The 20370-nt window shown below is 51.1% G+C and overlaps 1 protein-coding gene across 2 annotated transcripts in view; it reads left to right on the top strand.

Annotated features, from left to right (window-relative positions):
• The window catches only part of LOC123765539 (uncharacterized), a 482076-nt gene that overhangs the window by 443638 nt on the left and 18068 nt on the right, over positions 1-20370 (top strand). For both annotated transcript variants that reach the window (XM_045754192.2, XM_045754193.2), the window contains exons 4-5: positions 7743-7869; positions 15640-15688. In XM_045754192.2, coding sequence (XP_045610148.1) covers positions 7743-7869; positions 15640-15688 — 176 coding nt within the window. The remainder of the gene's footprint in view (positions 1-7742; positions 7870-15639; positions 15689-20370) is intronic.

The following is a 20370-nucleotide window of genomic DNA, read 5'->3' as shown; positions in this document are numbered from 1 at the left end:
AACACAGGCACACACCAACACTGGCACACACCAACACTGGCGCCAGAAGAACTTATCCCCGACGGAACTCTGTCATTGGGTCTGTATAATTAGTAACACTGTCACGAGGCAATAATTTATTATATAAAGCGGATGTTGTCTGTTCCTGAACTGGATACGTAATGGCATCTTGTATATATTATTCTGCTTGTTGCCAGAGCGTCGCTACCACAGGCTGGTGCCAACACTGGTGGCCAGGGGAACACAACAGGCTGGTGCCAACAGGGGTGGCCAGGGGGAACACAACAGGCTGGGGCCAACAGTGGTGGCCAGGGAACACAACAGGCTGGAGCCAACAGGGGTGGCCAGGGAGAACACAACAGGCTGGAGCCAACAGTGGTGGCCAGGGGGAACACAACAGGCTGGAGCCAACAGGGGTAGCCAGGGGAACACAACAGGCTGGTGCCAACAGTGGTGGCCAGGGGGAACACAACAGGCTGGGGCCAACAGGGTGGCCAGGGGGGAACACAACAGGCTGGAGTCAACAGGGGTAGCCAGGGGAACACAACAGGCTGGTGCCAACAGGGGTGGCCAGGGAACACAACAGGCTGATGCCAACAGGGGTGGCCAGGGGGTACACAACAGGCTGGTGCCAACAGGGGTGGCCAGGGGAGCACAACAGGCTGGTGCCAACAGGGGTGGCCAGGGGGAACACAACAGGCTGGTGCCAACAGTGGTGGCCAGGGGGTACACAACAGGCTGGTGCCAACAGTGGTGGCCAGGGGGTACACAACAGGCTGGAGCCAACAGTGGTGGCCAGGGGGTACACAACAGGCTGGTGCCAACAGTGGTGGCCAGGGGGTACACAACAGGTTGGTGCCAACAGTGGTGGCCAAGGGTGAACACAACAGGCTGGTGCCAACAGGGGTGGCCAAGGGAACACAACAGGCTGGTGCCAACAGTGGTGGCCAGGGGGTACACAACAGGCTGGTGCCAACAGGGGTGGCCAGAGGGGAACACAACAGGCTGGTGCCAACAGTGGTGGCCAAGGGTGAACACAACAGGCTGGTGCCAACAGGGGTGGCCAGGGGGGAACACAACAGGCTGGTGCCAACAGTGGTGGCCAGGGGGGAACACAACAGGCTGGAGCCAACAGAGGTGGCCAGGGGGTACACAACAGGTTGGTGCCAACAGTGGTGGCCAGGGGGTACACAACAGGTTGGTGCCAACAGTGGTGGCCAGGGGGTACACAACAGGCTGGTGCCAACAGTGGTGGCCAGGGGGTACACAACAGGTTGGTGCCAACAGTGGTGGCCAGGGAACACAACAGGCTGGTGCCAACAGTGGTGGCCAGGGGGTACACAACAGGCTGGTGCCAACAGTGGTGGCCAGGGGGTACACAACAGGCTGGAGCCAACAGTGGTGGCCAAGGGAACACAACAGGCTGGTGCCAACAGTGGTGGCCAGGGGGTACACAACAGGCTGGTGCCAACAGGGGTGGCCAAGGAACACAACAGGCTGGTGCCAACAGGGGTGGCCAAGGAACACAACAGGCTGGTGCCAACAGGGGTGGCCAGGGAACACAACAGGCTGGAGCCAACAGTGGTGGCCAGGGGGTACACAACAGGCTGGTGCTAACAGTGGTGGCCAAGGAACACAACAGGCTGGTGCCAACAGGGGTGGCCAGGGGGAACACAACAGGCTGGAGCCAACAGTGGTAGCCAAGGGAACACAACAGGCTGTCCTACAAGCAGTTACAACTGCTTGTAGATCGCAGTTGTAACTCTCTCTCTCCCTCTCCCTCTCTCTCTCTCTCTCTCTCTCTCTCTCTCTCTCTCTCTCTCTCTCTCTCTCTCTCTCTCTCTCTCTCTCTCTCTCTCTCTCTCTCTCTCTCTCTCTCGCTCTCTCTCTCTCTCTTTCTCTCTCCCTCCCTCTCTCTCTCTCTCTCTCTCTCTCTCTCTCTCTCTCTCTCTCTCTCTCTCTCTCTCTCTCTCTCTCTCTCTCTCTCTCTCTCTCTCTCTCTCAGCTGTTGTTTAACCTGGGAACATCTCACATAAATATCTTGGATCCGCGCGCACCTTGCCAGTCACTGTTGTTCACGGTGATTGTTCATTCAGACTCCGGCTAATTGGCAGTCGTGGGGTGTAAGGACCGGAGTTGGTGCCTATTATCCGAGGTCCACTCTCCCGCTGGGCTGGTCGGTGGTCGTCGCTGGACCGAGCGACTCTGATTGATATGTTGCATTTTGAACAGGGCATAATTTAGTGGGGGGAGTGAATTTGTGCAAGATGGCCATCTGTTGCAGCTGGTCCTCATATGTGTTTGTTCTGCATGACGTATGAATTATATATATATATATATATATATTATATATATATATATATATATATATATATATATATATATATATATATATATATATATATATGTATATATGTGGCTTTCTCCAAGCTGTATATGGCGTGAATGAGGAGCGAACCATCTGTTGCAGGCTCTCCTGGCAGGTGTGGCCACACCCCCACACACATATCCTGGCAGGTGTGGCCGCCCCTCTACCACACACATATCCTGGCAGGTGTGGCCACCACCCCAGACTCACCTCCTGGCAGGTGTGGCCACCACCCCAGACTCACCTCCTGGCAGGTGTGGCCGCCCCTCCCCCACACCTACCTCCTGGCAGGTGTGGCCGCCCCTCCCCCACACCCACCCCCTAGCCGAAGGTCTGTCGGCCTAAACAAGGCCGCTTAGAATTATAATTACCCACAGTCAGTCATTCATATATATGTCTAACCTTTGCTAGACTTTACTAAAAAAAAGTAAATTAAAGTAAAATTAAGTAAAAGTAAATAAAATTAAAAAAGTATTTAAAAATTTAAATCCTTTACTATGACCAAAAGAGGACTAGCAATTTTACATGCAATAAACTTCTCAATGTCTTGGCTTAATAACACAGTGCAAAAAATTAAAACAAACAGACAAGTGAACGTTACGTTAAGATCAAAATAACTGGTGCTGAAATATTATTTACAAACGGCTTAAATCTACCACCACATGGGGTAGTGTGAGAGCTGATATATAGCCGGTAGAGCACTGGAGAATAGTCTACTGGTGGCTGATTGATTGATTGATGAAGATTAAGCCACCCAAAAGGTGGCATGGGCATGAATAGCCCCTAAGTGGTGGCCCTTTCGAGCCATTATCAGTATCAATAGATGATACTGGAGATCTGTGGAGGTGCGACTACACCCTGCATGACGGGAGATGTCTCCCCTGCTGGCTGGCTTCTATATTTACTGGGAATTGACCGTGCAGGTGGCGCTGGTGTCTCGATAATTGGAGGCCGGCAGGTAGAAACGAGCAATGTGCTTGTTAACCAGGGAGTGGGGCGACTCCCAGACGACAGGTGCGTCGGGGTCACGGGTACTGGGGCAGGTAGGGTGGTAGAGGCTCGTCTAGACGTGGCTTTCAGGGCAATATAGTTGTTGTTCTTGTTGTTAATTCTCTATTCTTGAATATGCAGACGTTGTGTGGTTGAACAGGCGGAGATGGAATAGCCTCAATCTCCTTCTCTAGGGAGATTCTCGTGACAATATATATATATATATATATATATATATATATATATATATATATATATATATATATATATATATATATATATATATATATATATATATATATATATATTAAAACAATCCAGCAATCCCACGTCTATTAGGCTACCTGTAATTTCTTCCATAAGTCAATAACCCTATTTCCAAACCAGTATTTATCCAGGTCTTTCCCGGAATGTAAACTTATGCAATTAATATCCATTGTTTTGTGTTGTTATATTTAAATTGATAACAATTTACAGCGATGGCTTACTCTTTCATCCATTTATTTACTTCAGTCAACCTTTAATATTCGATCTTTTAGAGAATGTAAATTAAGCTTTTAAAGCTCTCTTCGTAAGGACGGTTTCCACTTTCTACGATAAGTTTTGTCAACGTTCTGTGTCCGGGTCCACACGACGGCCCGTCCACTCTCCAGTAAGCAACCCAACAGTAAACTGAGTGATGTTAATGTGTCCTAACAAGATCAAGAAGATATTATTGATGAATAGTTGATATATTGTTTTTAATAGTTCTTAATTTTTAATGGAAATAAATCCCAGTATCCTATTTACTTTATTATTCCTTCTATTATGTATTGAAGTTTTGGTTTAATATTCTTAGTAGTGTAGATTCTTAGACCCTTCTCGCATTCACACTTGGTAATTTAATCATTATCCAACTGTTATCTGGTAACTATTATAACCATTATTATCCCACAGAGATATCACATAAACGTGATATGTCAATGTACAAATCCAACAGGAGCCGTGATCAGGGTTCGAACTTATGTCCTGGGTGTTCCCAGACGCGTTCTAGTCAACAACACCCGCGACATGGTGAAAAGAATTGCAACCTAGAGTACTACTGCCCCTCACGAGGATCCCGAGGCTTCCACTGAAGCCTAACCGGGGTTTCACACAATCCCCCCTCCCCCCAAAGCACTTTTTCTTTTACCATGTCATGGTACAGTCGACTAGAGCTCGCCTGGAAACTCCCAGCACACAGGTTCGAACCTTCATTACGGCGCTGGTTGAATTTGCTCATTACCTAGGCTAAGACCATTATTACCACTAAACTACCTAAATTACCTAAACTAATTACCTAAACTAAAGCTATTATTATCACTATTATTAACTAAGCTAAGGCTGTAATTACCATTATTATTACCTAGGCTAAAAGCCATATATTTTTCCATCATTACCTGACAGGTGTTATCATCACACACGTGTCCAACACCTGCCAGGTGTTATCATCACACACGTGTCCAACACCTGCCAGGTGTTATCATCACACACGTGTCCAACACCTGCCAGGTGTTATCATCACACACGTGTCCAACACCTGCCAGCTGTGCTCGTCACGGCGGCCTCCACTAATGACCGTACTGCTTGTACCATGTGTGGTGGACCGTACCACTGTGCAGTGACGGAGCGCCAGGGAGGCATTTTTGGAACTACTTTTATAGAGTCTGGACAAAAATGAAGCTAAAAACCAAACTTGAATGTTCTTAGGACAAGAATAGACCATATATGTACTATGTTGGGCCTCAGAGAGCGTGTTAGGATCGTTGGGTTAGGTTAGGTTAGGATAGGTTAGGTTAGGTTATCTTGAGGTTATCTTGAGTTGATTTCGGGGCTTTAGTGTCCCCGCGGCCCGGTCCTTGACCAGGCCTCCACCCCCAGGAAGCAGCCCGTGACAGCTAACTAACACCCAGGTACCTATTTACTGCTAGGTAACAGGGGCACTCAGGGTGAAAGAAACTTTGCCCATTTGTTTCTGCCTCGTGCGGGAATCGAACCCGCGCCACAGAATTACGAGTCCTGCGCGCTATTCACCAGGCTACGAGGTCCCTTTTGGTTAGGTTAGGTTAGGTTTGGTTAGGTTAGGTTAGGTTAAGATAAATTAGGTTAGATTAGGTTAGATTACGATAGGTTAGGATAGGATAGGTTAGGTTAAGTTACGTTAAGTTAGGTTAAGTTAGGTTAGATTAAGTTAGGTTAAGATAGGTTAAGTTAGGTTAGGTTAAATACATAAACGGTGTTCCGGTTTGTCCAAATTCAGTAATACAAAAAGTGACGGTCCATCTCGACATGTTTGTGCTATGAACCATATCATTACTATGGGTACTTTATTATAGCATTTTGGGCTGGAATGCTGGCACTATCACCAACACTATCTCACCAACACTCCCTCATCTTCTCCAACAATAGCACTATCACCAACACTATCTCACCAACACTCCCTCATCTTCTCCAACAATAGCACTATCACCAACACTATCTCACCAACACTCCCTCATCTTCTCCAACAATAGCACTATCACCAACACTATCTCACCAACACTCCCTCATCTTCTCCAACAATAACATTATCACCAACACTATCTCACCAACACTCCCTCATCTTCTCCAACAATAGCACTATCACCAACACTCCCTCATCTTCTCCAACAATAGCACTATCACCAACACTCCCTCATGTTCTCCAACAATAACATTATCACCAACACTATCTCACCAACACTCCCTCATCTTCTCCAACAATAGCACTATCACCAACACTCCCTCATGTTCTCCAACAATAACATTATCACCAACACTATCTCACCAACACTCCCTCATCTTCTCCAACAATAGCACTATCACCAACACTCCCTCATGTTCTCCAACAATAACATTATCACCAACACTCCCTCATCTTCTCCAACAATAGCACTATCACCAACACTCCCTCATGTTCTCCAACAATAACATTATCACCAACACTATCTCACCAACACTCCCTCATCTTCTCCAACAATAGCACTATCACCAACACTCCCTCATGTTCTCCAACAATAACATTATCACCAACACTATCTCACCAACACTCCCTCATCTTCTCCAACAATAGCACTATCACCAACACTCCCTCATGTTCTCCAACAATAACATTATCACCAACACTATCTCACCAACACTCCCTCATCTTCTCCAACAATAGCACTATCACCAACACTCCCTCATGTTCTCCAACAATAACATTATCACCAACACTATCTCACCAACACTCCCTCATCTTCTCCAACAATAGCACTATCACCAACACTCCCTCATGTTCTCCAACAATAACATTATCACCAACACTATCTCACCAACACTCCCTCATCTTCTCCAACAATAGCACTATCACCAACACTCCCTCATGTTCTCCAACAATAACATTATCACCAACACTATCTCACCAACACTCCCTCATCTTCTCCAACAATAACATTATCACCAATACTATCTCACCAACACTCCCTCATCTTCTCCAACAATAACATTATCACCAACACTATCTCACCAACACTCCCTCATCTTCTCCAACAATAGCACTATCACCAACACTATCTCACCAACACTCCCTCATCTTCTCCAACAATAGCACTATCACCAACACTCCCTCATCTTCTCCAACAATAGCACTATCACCAACACTCCCTCATGTTCTCCAACAATAACATTATCACCAACACTATCTCACCAACACTCCCTCATCTTCTCCAACAATAGCACTATCACCAACACTCCCTCATGTTCTCCAACAATAACATTATCACCAACACTCCCTCATCTTCTCCAACAATAACATTATCACCAATACTATCTCACCAACACTCCCTCATCTTCTCCAACAATAACATTATCACCAACACTGTCTCACCAACACTCCCTCATCTTCTCCAACAATAACATTATCACCAACACTATCTCACCAACACTCCCTCATCTTCTCCAACAATAGCATTATCACCAACACTATCTCACCAACACTCCCTCATGTTCTCCAACAATAGCACTATCACCAACACTCCCTCATGTTCTCCAACAATAACACTATCACCAACACTATCTCACCAACACTCCCTCATGTTCTCCAACAATAACATTATCACCAACACTATCTCACCAACACTCCCTCATGTTCTCCAACAATAACATTATCACCAACACTATCTCACCAACACTCCCTCATGTTCTCCAACAATAACATTATCACCAACACTGTCTCACCAACACTCCCTCATGTTCTCCAACAATAACATTATCACCAACACTGTCTCACCAACACTCCCTCATGTTCTCCAACAATAACATTATCACCAACACTGTCTCACCAACACTCCCTCATCTTCTCCAACAGCCACAAAACCTGGTGCTGATGGGGGAGTTCCCTGACTGCGCCGTCAAGCTTTGCGACTTCGAGATCTCGCGAGTGTTGACGCCGGGACGAGAAGTGAGGGAGATCCTGGGCACACCTGACTATGTTGGTTAGTACTGTGTTGGTGGTGGTCCTGGGCACACCTGACTATGTTGGTTAGTACTGTGTTGGTGGTGGTCCTGGGCACACCTGACTATGTTGGTCAGTACTGTGTTGGTGGTGGTCCTGGGCACACCTGACTATGTTGGTTAGTACTGTGTTGGTGGTGGTCCTGGGCACACCTGACTATGTTGGTCAGTACTGTGTTGGTGGTGGTCCTGGGCACACCTGACTATGTTGGTTAGTATTGTGTTGTTGGTGATCCTGGGCACACCTGACTATGTTGGTTAGTACTGTGTTGGTGGTGGTCCTGGGCACACCTGACTATGTTGGTTAGTACTGTGTTGGTGGTGGTGGTCCTGGGCACACCTGACTATGTTGGTTAGTATTGTGTTGTTGGTGGTGGTCCTGGGCACACCTGACTATGTTGGTTAGTACTGTGTTGGTGGTGGTCCTGGGCACACCTGACTATGTTGGTTAGTACTGTGTTGGTGGTGGTCCTGGGCACACCTGACTATGTTGGTTAGTACTGTGTTGGTGGTGGTCCTGGGCACACCTGACTATGTTGGTTAGTACTGTGTTGGTGGTGGTGGTCCTGGGCACACCTGACTATGTTGGTTAGTACTGTGTTGGTGGTGGTCCTGGGCACACCTGACTATGTTGGTTAGTACTGTGTTGTTGGTGGTCCTGGGCACACCTGACTATGTTGGTTAGTACTGTGTTGGTGGTGGTCCTGGGCACACCTGACTATGTTGGTTAGTACTGTGTTGGTGGTGGTGTAGTTGCTATAGGTGACATAGCTTGTATAGCCACCAACGTGACGACACAAGCTATGGGGGTCACATTTGTGTCAATGGTTCTGCCTACTGACACCAGGTGAAGATTGAACAAATAATATTGTATAAGAGCAAGAAGACGCCAACTTTCTCATGAAGACCTCTGCTGATACCAAACACAACTCCTTGAGAGAGATGAATGTCATCTTTGCTTTCACATGCCCACTTGGGGACTGTCAGCCCAAACTAATTTAATATATTGGCAAAACAACAACATCCCTTTCAAGACGTCTAACAGTGCCTAACGCCTCCAAGGAGTGCCGGACCAACCGGGCTGTGGTGGGTATGTGGGCCTGCGGGCCGCTCCAAGCAACAGCCTGGTGGACCAAACTCTCACAAGTCAAGCCTGGCCTCGGGCCGGGCTTGGGGAGTAGAAGAACTCCCAGAACCCCATCATCCAGGTATATGTGGTCCTTCGGGCCGCTCCAAGCAACAACCTGGTGGACCAAACTCTCACAAGTCAAGCCTGGCCTTGGGCCGGGCTTGGGGAATAGAACTCCCAGAACCCCATCATCCAGGTATATGTGGGCCTGCGGGCCGCTCCAAGCAACAGCCTGGTGGACCAAACTCTCACAAGTCAAGCCTGGCCTCGGGCCGGGCTTGGGGAGTAGAAGAACTCCCAGAACCCCATCAACCAGGTATCAACCAGTCACACGCAGGAAGGCTGTATTAAGGAAGATGTTGTCTCTATACATACCCAGACCATCACTAGAGATGTCCTGACAAACAACACCAAAATAATTGACAGATACAGCGAGAGCAGAAGACTGGAGATGGGCGAGGCATTATACGTCGAGCACACCAAGCCATCTATCATTAGCCAACTCCCTGGAAACACAAACCGTAACTGTCTCTATTTTCCGCTTGTTACAACTTGTAATAAAGTTGTTACATCTTGGCCTAACGTGTTTATGACGTATTAGAACGTTGTTACAACTTGCTATATTGGTTGTTATGACTGGTTAGGTGTTAAAACTTGTTCGAACGTTGTACCAACGTCGTAGTTTCGGTGTGTTTAGCCAACTAGCACCACATTACACTCTGCCAACTACCACAACATGACGGAACATGCCACATACTTCCCCATCCGTCTTACAAACAGGAGAACGACCAGGTGGACCTATTAGTGCGGTGCTTCACCTTGACCTCATCCTCGGGGTAATATCATGCAGCAACAAACTTTGTAATCATTCGAACTCTGCTTTTTACAATGTTATCAAGAGTTAACGAAACGCCTCTCTTAGCCGTGCATACTGACCAAGATATTGACTAGACCAAGAATCAGTTCACTTAAAGATATAATCACTGGAGCACTAACTCTGGACAGAAGAGCCTCCAATAGCAACAGGTGGACCCATTGTGCGATAAACACCATCAATACTTTCGATATAACAAACACAATCACTGAGAAGGGTGTCGACGAAATACATGCAGACTTTGTTATGCAAGCCCCTTGGGAATCTCTGCCAGCAGACTTTAAGATTATGGCTCTTGAAGGAAAAAAGAGCCAGACAAATCCTCATCTGCTACGTAACATTGCACAGATGCATATAGAAGCAAACTTGGCATCCGACAGCTTCACTTACTTCACAGATGGATCAGTAGACCAGCAGGAACAATTAACCGGAGCTGCAGTTAAAGCAGGAAACTCTGTAAATAGTTGGAGGCTCTCAAATGGGTGTTCGACTTTACAAACAGAGATGCTAGCCACTCAAAAGGCTTTGAAACATGAACACCGAGAACATGTTATCATACATACAGATTCAAGAACTGCCATTGAAATCTTGCAACAAGAACATATATGTGATAACATCCATCTGACCACAAATGTCATATCATTAATGCAAACACTCAAACGACAAGGCCGACGGGTACTTATCAACTGGGTGCCAAGTCATGTGGGAATAATAGGAAATGACATTGCAGACGAAGCTGCAAAACTTGCAGCTAAGAGAAGAAATGTAGACATTTACATACCACAGAGTCTATCACAGATTTAGAAAGTAACTAGAAACAGAGCAATGCAGCTGATGTACAGTGACCACAACACAGCAGTTGCAACATCAGGATCTGCGGGTTGGTACAAGAATTCAACCAACTACGAACCACTTAGTTTGATGAAAGGGAACAGTAGAACAACAGAAGTACACTTACATCGCATCAGGCTTGGATACCCATGTGCATGGGAAATAGGCTTACAGGTTCCGGAAGATGAGAGGAAATGTCAGCACTGTGGAGAAATGCCCGACAGACCACTGGAACATTATCTAACACAGTGCACAGTTACAGCCACAACAGACCACTGGAACATTATCTAACACAGTGCACAGTTACAACCACAACAGACCACTGGAACATTATCTAACACAGTGCACAGTTACAACCACAACAGACCACTGGAACATTATCTAACACAGTGCACAGTTACAACCACAACAGATCACTGGAACATTATCTAACACAGTGCACAGTTACAACCACAACAGACCACTGGAACATTATCTAACACAGTGCACAGTTACAACCACAACAGACCACTGGAACATTATCTAACACAGTGCACAGTTACAGCCACAACAGACCACTGGAACATTATCTAACACAGTGCACAGTTACAACCACAACAGACCACTGGAACATTATCTAACACAGTGCACAGTTACAGCCACAACAGACCACTGGAACATTATCTAACACAGTGCACAGTTACACCCACAACAGACCACTGGAACATTATCTAACACAGTGCACAGTTACAAACCCATTAAGATTTCAACTTAGATTCAACAGAGCAGAAGTTGTTAAACACATATGGCAAAATCTTAGTGAAGCGACCATACGAGTCATAAATACTCATACTCCGCCCAAGTAAAACAGAAACAAGCAACACTTAGTGGGCCAGCCAGAGGCTTTGGGCCCGCCCAGTGGGCCAGCCAGAGGCTTAGGGCCCGCCCAGTGGGCCAGCCAGAGGCTTAGGGCCCGCCCAGTGGGCCAACCAGAGGCTTAGGGCCCGCCCAGTGGGCCAGCCAGAGACTTAGGGCCCGCCCAGTAGACCAGCCAGAGACTTAGGGCCCGCCCAGTGGGCCAGCCAGAGGCTTAGGGCCCGCCCAGTGGGCCAACCAGAGGCTTAGGGCCCGCCCAGTGGACCAGCCAGAGGCTTAGGGCCCGCCAAGTGGGCCAGCCAGAGACTTAGGGCCCGCCCAGTAGGCCAGCTAGAGACTTAGGGCCCTCCCAGTGGGCCAGCCAGAGACTTAGGGCCCGCCCAGTGGGCCAGCCAGAGGTTTAGGGCCCGCCCAGTGGGCCAGCCAGAGGCTTAGGGCAAGCCCAGTGAGCCAGCCAGAGGCTTAGGGCCCGCCCAGTGGACCAGCCAGAGGCTTAGGGCCCGCCCAGTGGGCCAGCCAGAGGCTTAGGGCCCGCCCAGTAGACCAGCCAGAGACTTAGGGCCCGCCCAGTGGGCCAGCCAGAGGCTTAGGGCCCGCCCAGTGGGCCAACCAGAGGCTTAGGGCCCGCCCAGTGGACCAGCCAGAGGCTTAGGGCCCGCCAAGTGGGCCAGCCAGAGACTTAGGGCCCGCCCAGTAGGCCAGCTAGAGACTTAGGGCCCTCCCAGTGGGCCAGCCAGAGACTTAGGGCCCGCCCAGTGGGCCAGCCAGAGGTTTAGGGCCCGCCCAGTGGGCCAGCCAGAGGCTTAGGGCAAGCCCAGTGAGCCAGCCAGAGGCTTAGGGCCCGCCCAGTGGACCAGCCAGAGGCTTAGGGCCCGCCCAGTGGGCCAGCCAGAGGCTTAGGGCCCGCCCAGTGGGCCAGCCAGAGGTTTAGGGCCCGCCCAGTGGGCCAGCCAGAGGCTTAGGGCAAGCCCAGTGAGCCAGCCAGAGGCTTAGGGCCCGCCCAGTGGACCAGCCAGAGGCTTAGGGCCCGCCCAGTGGGCCAGCCAGAGGCTTAGGGCCCGCCCAGTGGGCCAGCCAGAGGCTTAGGGCCCGCCCAGTGGGCCCTAAGCCTGATTTCACCTTTTTGATCACATTCAGTAATATATATCTGCAAAAAAGACTGCTACCAATATATATATATATATATATATATATATATATATATATATATATATATATATATATATATATATATATATATATAATATGCGACACAAAATGGGGTGCCATGGCAGACCAGCACTCAGACCAGCCATGCCGAAAGCAAAGAAACAATCCAGTTGGGACAGCCCCATTGTAGACAAAGAAGCCACAGCTCTGCTGGAGGCAGCAACAACCCCCAGTGACCGTGCACGCCTCACAGCTGTGCAGGCTCCCCATGCAGGGGACTTGCTTTTGGCAGTCCCTATGTCTGCGACAGGCACACGTCTTGATCCGCAGGAGCTCCGTTTTGCAGTCGCTCTCCGCCTTGCTGCCCCTATCCACACTGTTCACAGGTGTATTTGCAGCGAGGCAGATGCTGACGAATATGGATTGCATGGCCTGCACTGTGGAAAATCTGGTGGTTGGCACACTTGATACGACGAAGTCAATGACATCATTAAAAGGAGCCTTGCCTCTTCCCAGTGACCAGCAGAGAGAGAGCCCCCGCAATTTATTGAACCGTAACTCTGCTATCTTTGCCGGCCTACCAGATGGAATCACACTGCGACCGTGGAAGGGTGGCAGACAGTTGGCATGGGACTATACTTGCGTATCCACCCTGGCAACCACATACATCAACCTCTCTGCCGGCACAGCAGGAGCCGCGGCGACACGCAGAGAAAGAGACAAGTCAGTCAAGTACATGGGAATAGATCATCGGTACAACTTCGTTCCAATAGGATCTGAGACCCTAGGTCTATGGGGAGAGAGTGCAAGAAGATTTCTTAAGGATCTTGGTTCCAAGCTCATTGACACTACAAGAGACCCTAGAGCGGCAAGTTTTCTCTTTCAGCGCCTCAGTGTCGTGATCCAGAGGGGGAATGCCGGCTGCATCCTCGGTTCCTGCCCGGCGTCGGAGGAGTTCGGGGAAATCTACAGCCTCTAGGAAACAAACTTTCCCTTATTTCCTCTTAATGTTCTCTTTTTGTAAACAATCAGATATGTAACTGTATAACCTTGTAAATGACAAGTTTTTCTCTGAATGCTCTGTGTTCCCTTCTTTGAGGCTGTGGGTCCCAGCAATTGCACAAGAGGTGGTACCCCCCCTTTCTCTCTCTCTCTCCCTCTCTCTCTCTCTCTCTCTCTCTCTCTCTCTCTCTCTCTCTCTCTCTCTCTCTATATATATATATATATATATATATATATATATATATATATATATATATATGTCGTACCTAGTAGCCAGAACGCACTTCTCGGCCTAGTATGCAAGGCCCGATTTGCCTAATAATCCAAGTTTTCCTGAAATAATATATTTTTTCTAATTTTTTTCTTATGAAAAGATAAAGCTACCCATTTCACTATGTATGAGGTCAATTTTTTTTTATTGGAGTTAAAATTAACGTAGATATATGACCAAACCTAACCAACCCTACCTAACCTAACCTAACCTATCTTTGTAGGTTAGGTTAGGTTAGGTAGCTGAAAAAGTTAGGTTAGGTTAGGTTAGGTAGGTTAGGTAGTCCAAAAACAATTAATTCATGAAAACTTGGCTTATTAGGCAAATCGGGCCTTGCATAGTAGGCTGAGAAGTGCGTTCTGGCTAGTAGGTACGACATATATATATATATATATATATATATATATATATATATATATATATATATATATATATATATATATATATATATATATATATATATATATATATTAGTATATTTTGGTAGCAGTCTTTCCTGTAGACATATATTATTAAATATGACCGAAAAAGTAAGATTAATAATTCTAACACGAATTTTCTCAATCTTTCGTACATTACGCTTCACTGTTGGAGGTAAATCAAAAATCACTTCTCCAAAATTCATTTTTATTTCTAGTCTGACGCGACACGGGCGCGTTTCGTAAAACTTATTACATTTTCAAAGACTTCACAAATACACAACTGTTTAGAACTTACATCTCTCTGATATTATATCTACATTTGAGTGAGGTGGGAAGGATGATGTGGCATTAACACAAGACAGAACAGGGGATATTAATAGGGTATTAAAAGTATCAACACAAGACAGAACAGAAAACAATGGGTATTGAATAGAAGTGTTTGTAGAAAGCCTATTGGTCCATATTTCTTGATGCTTCTATATTGGAGCGGAGTCTTGAGGTGGGTAGAATATAGTTGTGAATATAACTATATTATATTCACTATATTATAACTATATTATATTATATACACAACTATATTCTACCCACCTCAAGACTCCGCTCCAATATAGAAGCATCAAGAAATATGGACCAATAGGCTTTCTACAAACACTTCTATTCAATACCCATTGTTTTCTGTTCTGTCTTGTGTTGATACTTTTAATACCCTATTAATATCCCCTCTTGTTCTGTCTTGTGTTAATGCCACATCATCCTTCCCACCTCACTCAAATGTAGATATAATATCAGAGAGACGTAAGTTCTAATCAGTTGTGTATTTGTGAAGTCTTTGAAAATGTAATAAGTTTTACGAAACGCGCCCGTGTCGCGTCAGACTAGAAATAAAAATGAATTTTGGAGAAGTGATTTTTGATTTACCTCCAACAGTGAAGCGTAATGTACGAAAGATTGAGAAAATTCGTGTTAGAATTATTAATCTTACTTTTTCGGTCATATTTAATAATATATATATATATATATATATATATATATATATATATATATATATATATATATATATATATATATATATATATATACACACATATATAAGCCATTCAGGCATGTTCGCATATATATATATATACACATTTGTGTGTGTGCTTATTGATAAAAAATATAAAGATATATAATAATAAGTAGAGAGGTGAGATGTTAATGTGTGTCTTCTCCCCACAGCTCCCGAGATCCTGCTCTACGAGCCCATCACTAAGAAAACGGACATGTGGTAAGTACCAGCCTGGAGGGTCTCCTGGCAGCCTGGAGGGTCTCCTGGCCGCCTGGACGGTCTCCTGGCAGCCTGGAGGGTCTCCTGGCCGCCTGGACGGTCTCCTGGCCGCCTGGAGGGTCTCCTGGCCGCCTGGACGGTCTCCTGGCCGCCTGGAGGGTCTCCTGGCCGCCTGGAGGGTCTCCTGGCCGCCTGGACGGTCTCCTGGCCGCCTGGAGGGTCTCCTGGCCGCCTGGAGGGTCTCCTGGCCGCCTGGACGGTCTCCTGGCAGCCTGGACGGTCTCCTGGCCGCCTGGAGGGTCTCCTGGCCGCCTGGACGGTCTCCTGGCCGCCTGGAGGGTCTCCTGGCCGCCTGGAGGGTCTCCTGGCCGCCTGGACGGTCTCCTGGCCGCCTGGACGGTCTCCTGGCCGCCTGGAGGGTCTCCTGGCCGCCTGGAGGGTCTCCTGGCCGCCTGGACGGTCTCCTGGCAGCCTGGAGGGTCTCCTGGCCGCCTGGAGGGTCTCCTGGCCGCCTGGAGGGTCTCCTGGCCGCCTGGAGGGTCTCCTGGCCGCCTGGAGGGTCTCCTGGCCGCCTGGAGGGTCTCCTGGCCGCCTGGAGGGTCTCCTGGCAGCCTGGACGGTCTCCTGGCAGCCTGGAGGGTCTCCTGGCCGCCTGGAAGGTCTCCTGGCCGCCTGGAGAGTCTCCTGGCCGCCTGGACGGTCTCCTGGCAGCCTGGAGGGTCTCCTGGCCGCCTGGAGGGTCTCCTGGCAGCCTGGAGGGTCTCCTGGCCGCCTGGACGGTCTCCTGGCCGCCTGGACGGTCTCCTGGCAGCCTGGAGGGTCTCCTGCCAGCCTGGAGGGTCTCCTGGCCGCCTGGAGGGTCTCCTGGCCGCCTGGACGGTCTCCTGGCCGCCTGGACGGTCTCCTGGCAGCCTGGAGGGTCTCCTGCCAGCCTGGAGGGTCTCCTGGCCGCCTGGAGGGTCTCCTGGCAGCCTGGACGGTCTCCTGGCAGCCTGGAGGGTCTCCTGGCCGCCTGGAGGGTCTCCTGGCAGCCTGGAGGGTCTCCTGGCCGCCTGGAGGGTCTCCTGGCCGCCTGGAGGGTCTCCTGGCCGCCTGGACGGTCTCCTGGCAGCCTGGAGGGTCTCCTGGCCGCCTGGAGGGTCTCCTGGCCGCCTGGAGGGTCTCCTGCCACCCTGGAGGGTCTCCTGCCAGCCTGGAGGGTCTCCTGGCAGCCTGGAGGGTCTCCTGGCCGCCTGGAGGGTCTCCTGGCAGCCTGGACGGTCTCCTGGCAGCCTGGAGGGTCTCCTGGCCGCCTGGAGGGTCTCCTGCCAGCCTGGAGGGTCTCCTGGCCGCCTGGAGGGTCTCCTGGCCGCCTGCAGGGTCTCCAGGCAGCCTGGAGGGTCTCCTGCCAGCCTGGAGGGTCTCCTGCCAGCCTGGAAGGTCTCCTGCCAGCCTGGAAGGTCTCCTGCCAGCCTGGAAGGTCTCCTGCCAGCCTGGAGGGTCTCCTGCCAGCCTGGACGGTCTTCTGCCAGCCTGGAGGGTCTCCTGCCAGCCTGGAAGGTCTCCTGCCAGCCTGGAAGGTCTCCTGCCAGCCTGGAGGGTCTCCTGCCAGCCTGGACGGTCTTCTGCCAGCCTGGAGGGTCTCCTGGCCGCCTGGAGGGTCTCCTGGCCGCCTGGAGGGTCTCCTGGCCGCCTGGAGGGTCTCCTGGCCGCCTGGAGGGTCTCCTGGCCGCCTGGAGGGTCTCCTGGCCGCCTGGAGGGTCTCCTGGCCGCCTGGAGGGTCTCCTGGCCGCCTGGAGGGTCTCCTGGCAGCCTGGACGGTCTCCTGGCAGCCTGGAGGGTCTCCTGGCCGCCTGGAAGGTCTCCTGGCCGCCTGGAGAGTCTCCTGGCCGCCTGGACGGTCTCCTGGCAGCCTGGAGGGTCTCCTGGCCGCCTGGAGGGTCTCCTGGCAGCCTGGAGGGTCTCCTGGCCGCCTGGACGGTCTCCTGGCCGCCTGGACGGTCTCCTGGCAGCCTGGAGGGTCTCCTGCCAGCCTGGAGGGTCTCCTGGCCGCCTGGAGGGTCTCCTGGCCGCCTGGACGGTCTCCTGGCCGCCTGGACGGTCTCCTGGCAGCCTGGAGGGTCTCCTGCCAGCCTGGAGGGTCTCCTGGCCGCCTGGAGGGTCTCCTGGCAGCCTGGACGGTCTCCTGGCAGCCTGGAGGGTCTCCTGGCCGCCTGGAGGGTCTCCTGGCAGCCTGGAGGGTCTCCTGGCCGCCTGGAGGGTCTCCTGGCCGCCTGGAGGGTCTCCTGGCCGCCTGGACGGTCTCCTGGCAGCCTGGAGGGTCTCCTGGCCGCCTGGAGGGTCTCCTGGCCGCCTGGAGGGTCTCCTGCCACCCTGGAGGGTCTCCTGCCAGCCTGGAGGGTCTCCTGGCAGCCTGGAGGGTCTCCTGGCCGCCTGGAGGGTCTCCTGGCAGCCTGGACGGTCTCCTGGCAGCCTGGAGGGTCTCCTGGCCGCCTGGAGGGTCTCCTGCCAGCCTGGAGGGTCTCCTGGCCGCCTGGAGGGTCTCCTGGCCGCCTGCAGGGTCTCCAGGCAGCCTGGAGGGTCTCCTGCCAGCCTGGAGGGTCTCCTGCCAGCCTGGAAGGTCTCCTGCCAGCCTGGAAGGTCTCCTGCCAGCCTGGAAGGTCTCCTGCCAGCCTGGAGGGTCTCCTGCCAGCCTGGACGGTCTTCTGCCAGCCTGGAGGGTCTCCTGCCAGCCTGGACGGTCTTCTGCCAGCCTGGAGGGTCTCCTGCCAGCCTGGACGGTCTTCTGCCAGCCTGGAAGGTCTCCTGCCAGCCTGGAGGGTCTCCTGGCAGCCTGGAGGGTCTCCTGGCCGCCTGGAGGGTCTCCTGGCAGCCTGGACGGTCTCCTGGCAGCCTGGAGGGTCTCCTGGCCGCCTGGAGGGTCTCCTGCCAGCCTGGAGGGTCTCCTGGCCGCCTGGAGGGTCTCCTGGCCGCCTGCAGGGTCTCCAGGCAGCCTGGAGGGTCTCCTGCCAGCCTGGAGGGTCTCCTGGCAGCCTGGAGGGTCTCCTGGCCGCCTGGAGGGTCTCCTGCCGGCCTGGAAGGTCTCCTGCCAGCCTGGAAGGTCCCCTGGCAACCTGGAGGGTCTTCTGCCAGCCTGGAGGGTCTCCTGCCAGCCTGGAAGGTCTCCTGCCAGCCTGGAAGGTCCCCTGGCAACCTGGAGGGTCTCCTGCCAGCCTGGACGGTCTTTTGCCAGCCTGGAGGGTCTCCTGCCAGCCTGGAAGGTCTCCTGCCAGCCTGGAAGGTCCCCTGCCAGCTTAGAAGGTCTCCTGCCAGCCTGGAGGGTCTCCTGCCAGCCTGGAAGGTCTCCTGCCAGCCTGGAAGGTCTCGTGCCAGCCTGGAGGGTCTCCTGGCAGCCTGGAGGGTCTCCTGCCAGCCTGGAAGGTCTTCTGCCAGCCTGGAAGGTCTCCTGGCAGCCTGGGGGGTCTCCTGGCCGCCTGGAGGGTCTCCTGCCAGCCTGGAAGGTCTCCTGCCAGCCTGGAAGGTCCCCTGGCAACCTGGAGGGTCTTCTGCCAGCCTGGAGGGTCTCCTGCCAGCCTGGAAGGTCTCCTGCCAGCCTGGAAGGTCCCCTGGCAACCTGGAGGGTCTCCTGCCAGCCTGGACGGTCTTTTGCCAGCCTGGAGGGTCTCCTGCCAGCCTGGAAGGTCTCCTGCCAGCCTGGAAGGTCCCCTGCCAGCCTAGAAGGTCTCCTGCCAGCCTGGAGGGTCTCCTGCCAGCCTGGAAGGTCCCCAGCCAGCCTAGAAGGTCTCCTGCCAGCCTGGAAGGTCTCCTGCCAGCCTGGAAGGTCTCCTGCCAGCCTGGAGGGTCTCCTGGCCGCCTGGACGGTGCTGTGCTTGATGTCATCTCACACAATGTAACACTGTTTTTGTCCCTGGAAAATAGTGTTTTTTTTCTAATTGCTTATGCCCCCAAAGTATAGGAAAATGGATCTTATTCACCCCAAACTTTACTTATAACTTTTCCTTGGAGAGCTTAGAGGAGATGTCTTGAAGGCTGGTGACTCCTTGTATAGAACTGTGCCACTGGCACAGTCTTTTATATAGTTCTATGTCAAAGGACCTCTGGGAGTATATCAATATTCTGGTAGGTCTAGGCGTTCATTAGGTCTCATCTCTCTAGCCCCTTATGGGGTAAGCCACTGACTTTTGCCTGTCCCCCTTGTCAATAAATTCTTTTAACTGTAGCCGTCTACTAGCTGCTGGGCCACTCACCCCCATCCAGCGGAACGTTAAATAATACAGAGAGCGGTTATCTTGAGGTTATCTTGAGATGATTTCGGGGCTTTAGTGTCCCCGCGGCCCGGTCCTCGACCAGGCCTCCACCCCCAGGAAGCAGCCCGTGACAGCTGACTAACTCCCAGGTACCTATTTACTGCTAGGTAACAGGGGCATTCAGGGTGAAAGAAACTTTGCCCATTTGTTTCTGCCTCGTGCGGGAATCGAACCCGCGCCACAGTATTACGAGTCCTGCGCGCTATCCACCAGGCTACGAGGCCCCTCGTACGGTACAGCAAGTGATTGTGATGATGCCTGAGTGTCTATGACCCAAGTTGAGGGCTTCTCTTGCTCCCTCCTGGTTTTATATAGATTTTCCGCCAACTGTCTCTCTCAGTGTTTTCTGATCGTTCATTCAGACTCTGCTTCTTCTTGCTCCGCACCGTTCAACTC

The sequence above is a fragment of the Procambarus clarkii genome, chromosome 30 (assembly GCF_040958095.1).
Source record: "Procambarus clarkii isolate CNS0578487 chromosome 30, FALCON_Pclarkii_2.0, whole genome shotgun sequence".
In the NCBI taxonomy this organism is placed as follows: domain Eukaryota; kingdom Metazoa; phylum Arthropoda; class Malacostraca; order Decapoda; family Cambaridae; genus Procambarus; species Procambarus clarkii.
The sequence above is the reverse complement of the archived record's forward strand: the minus strand, read 5'-3'. Positions and strand labels throughout refer to the sequence as shown.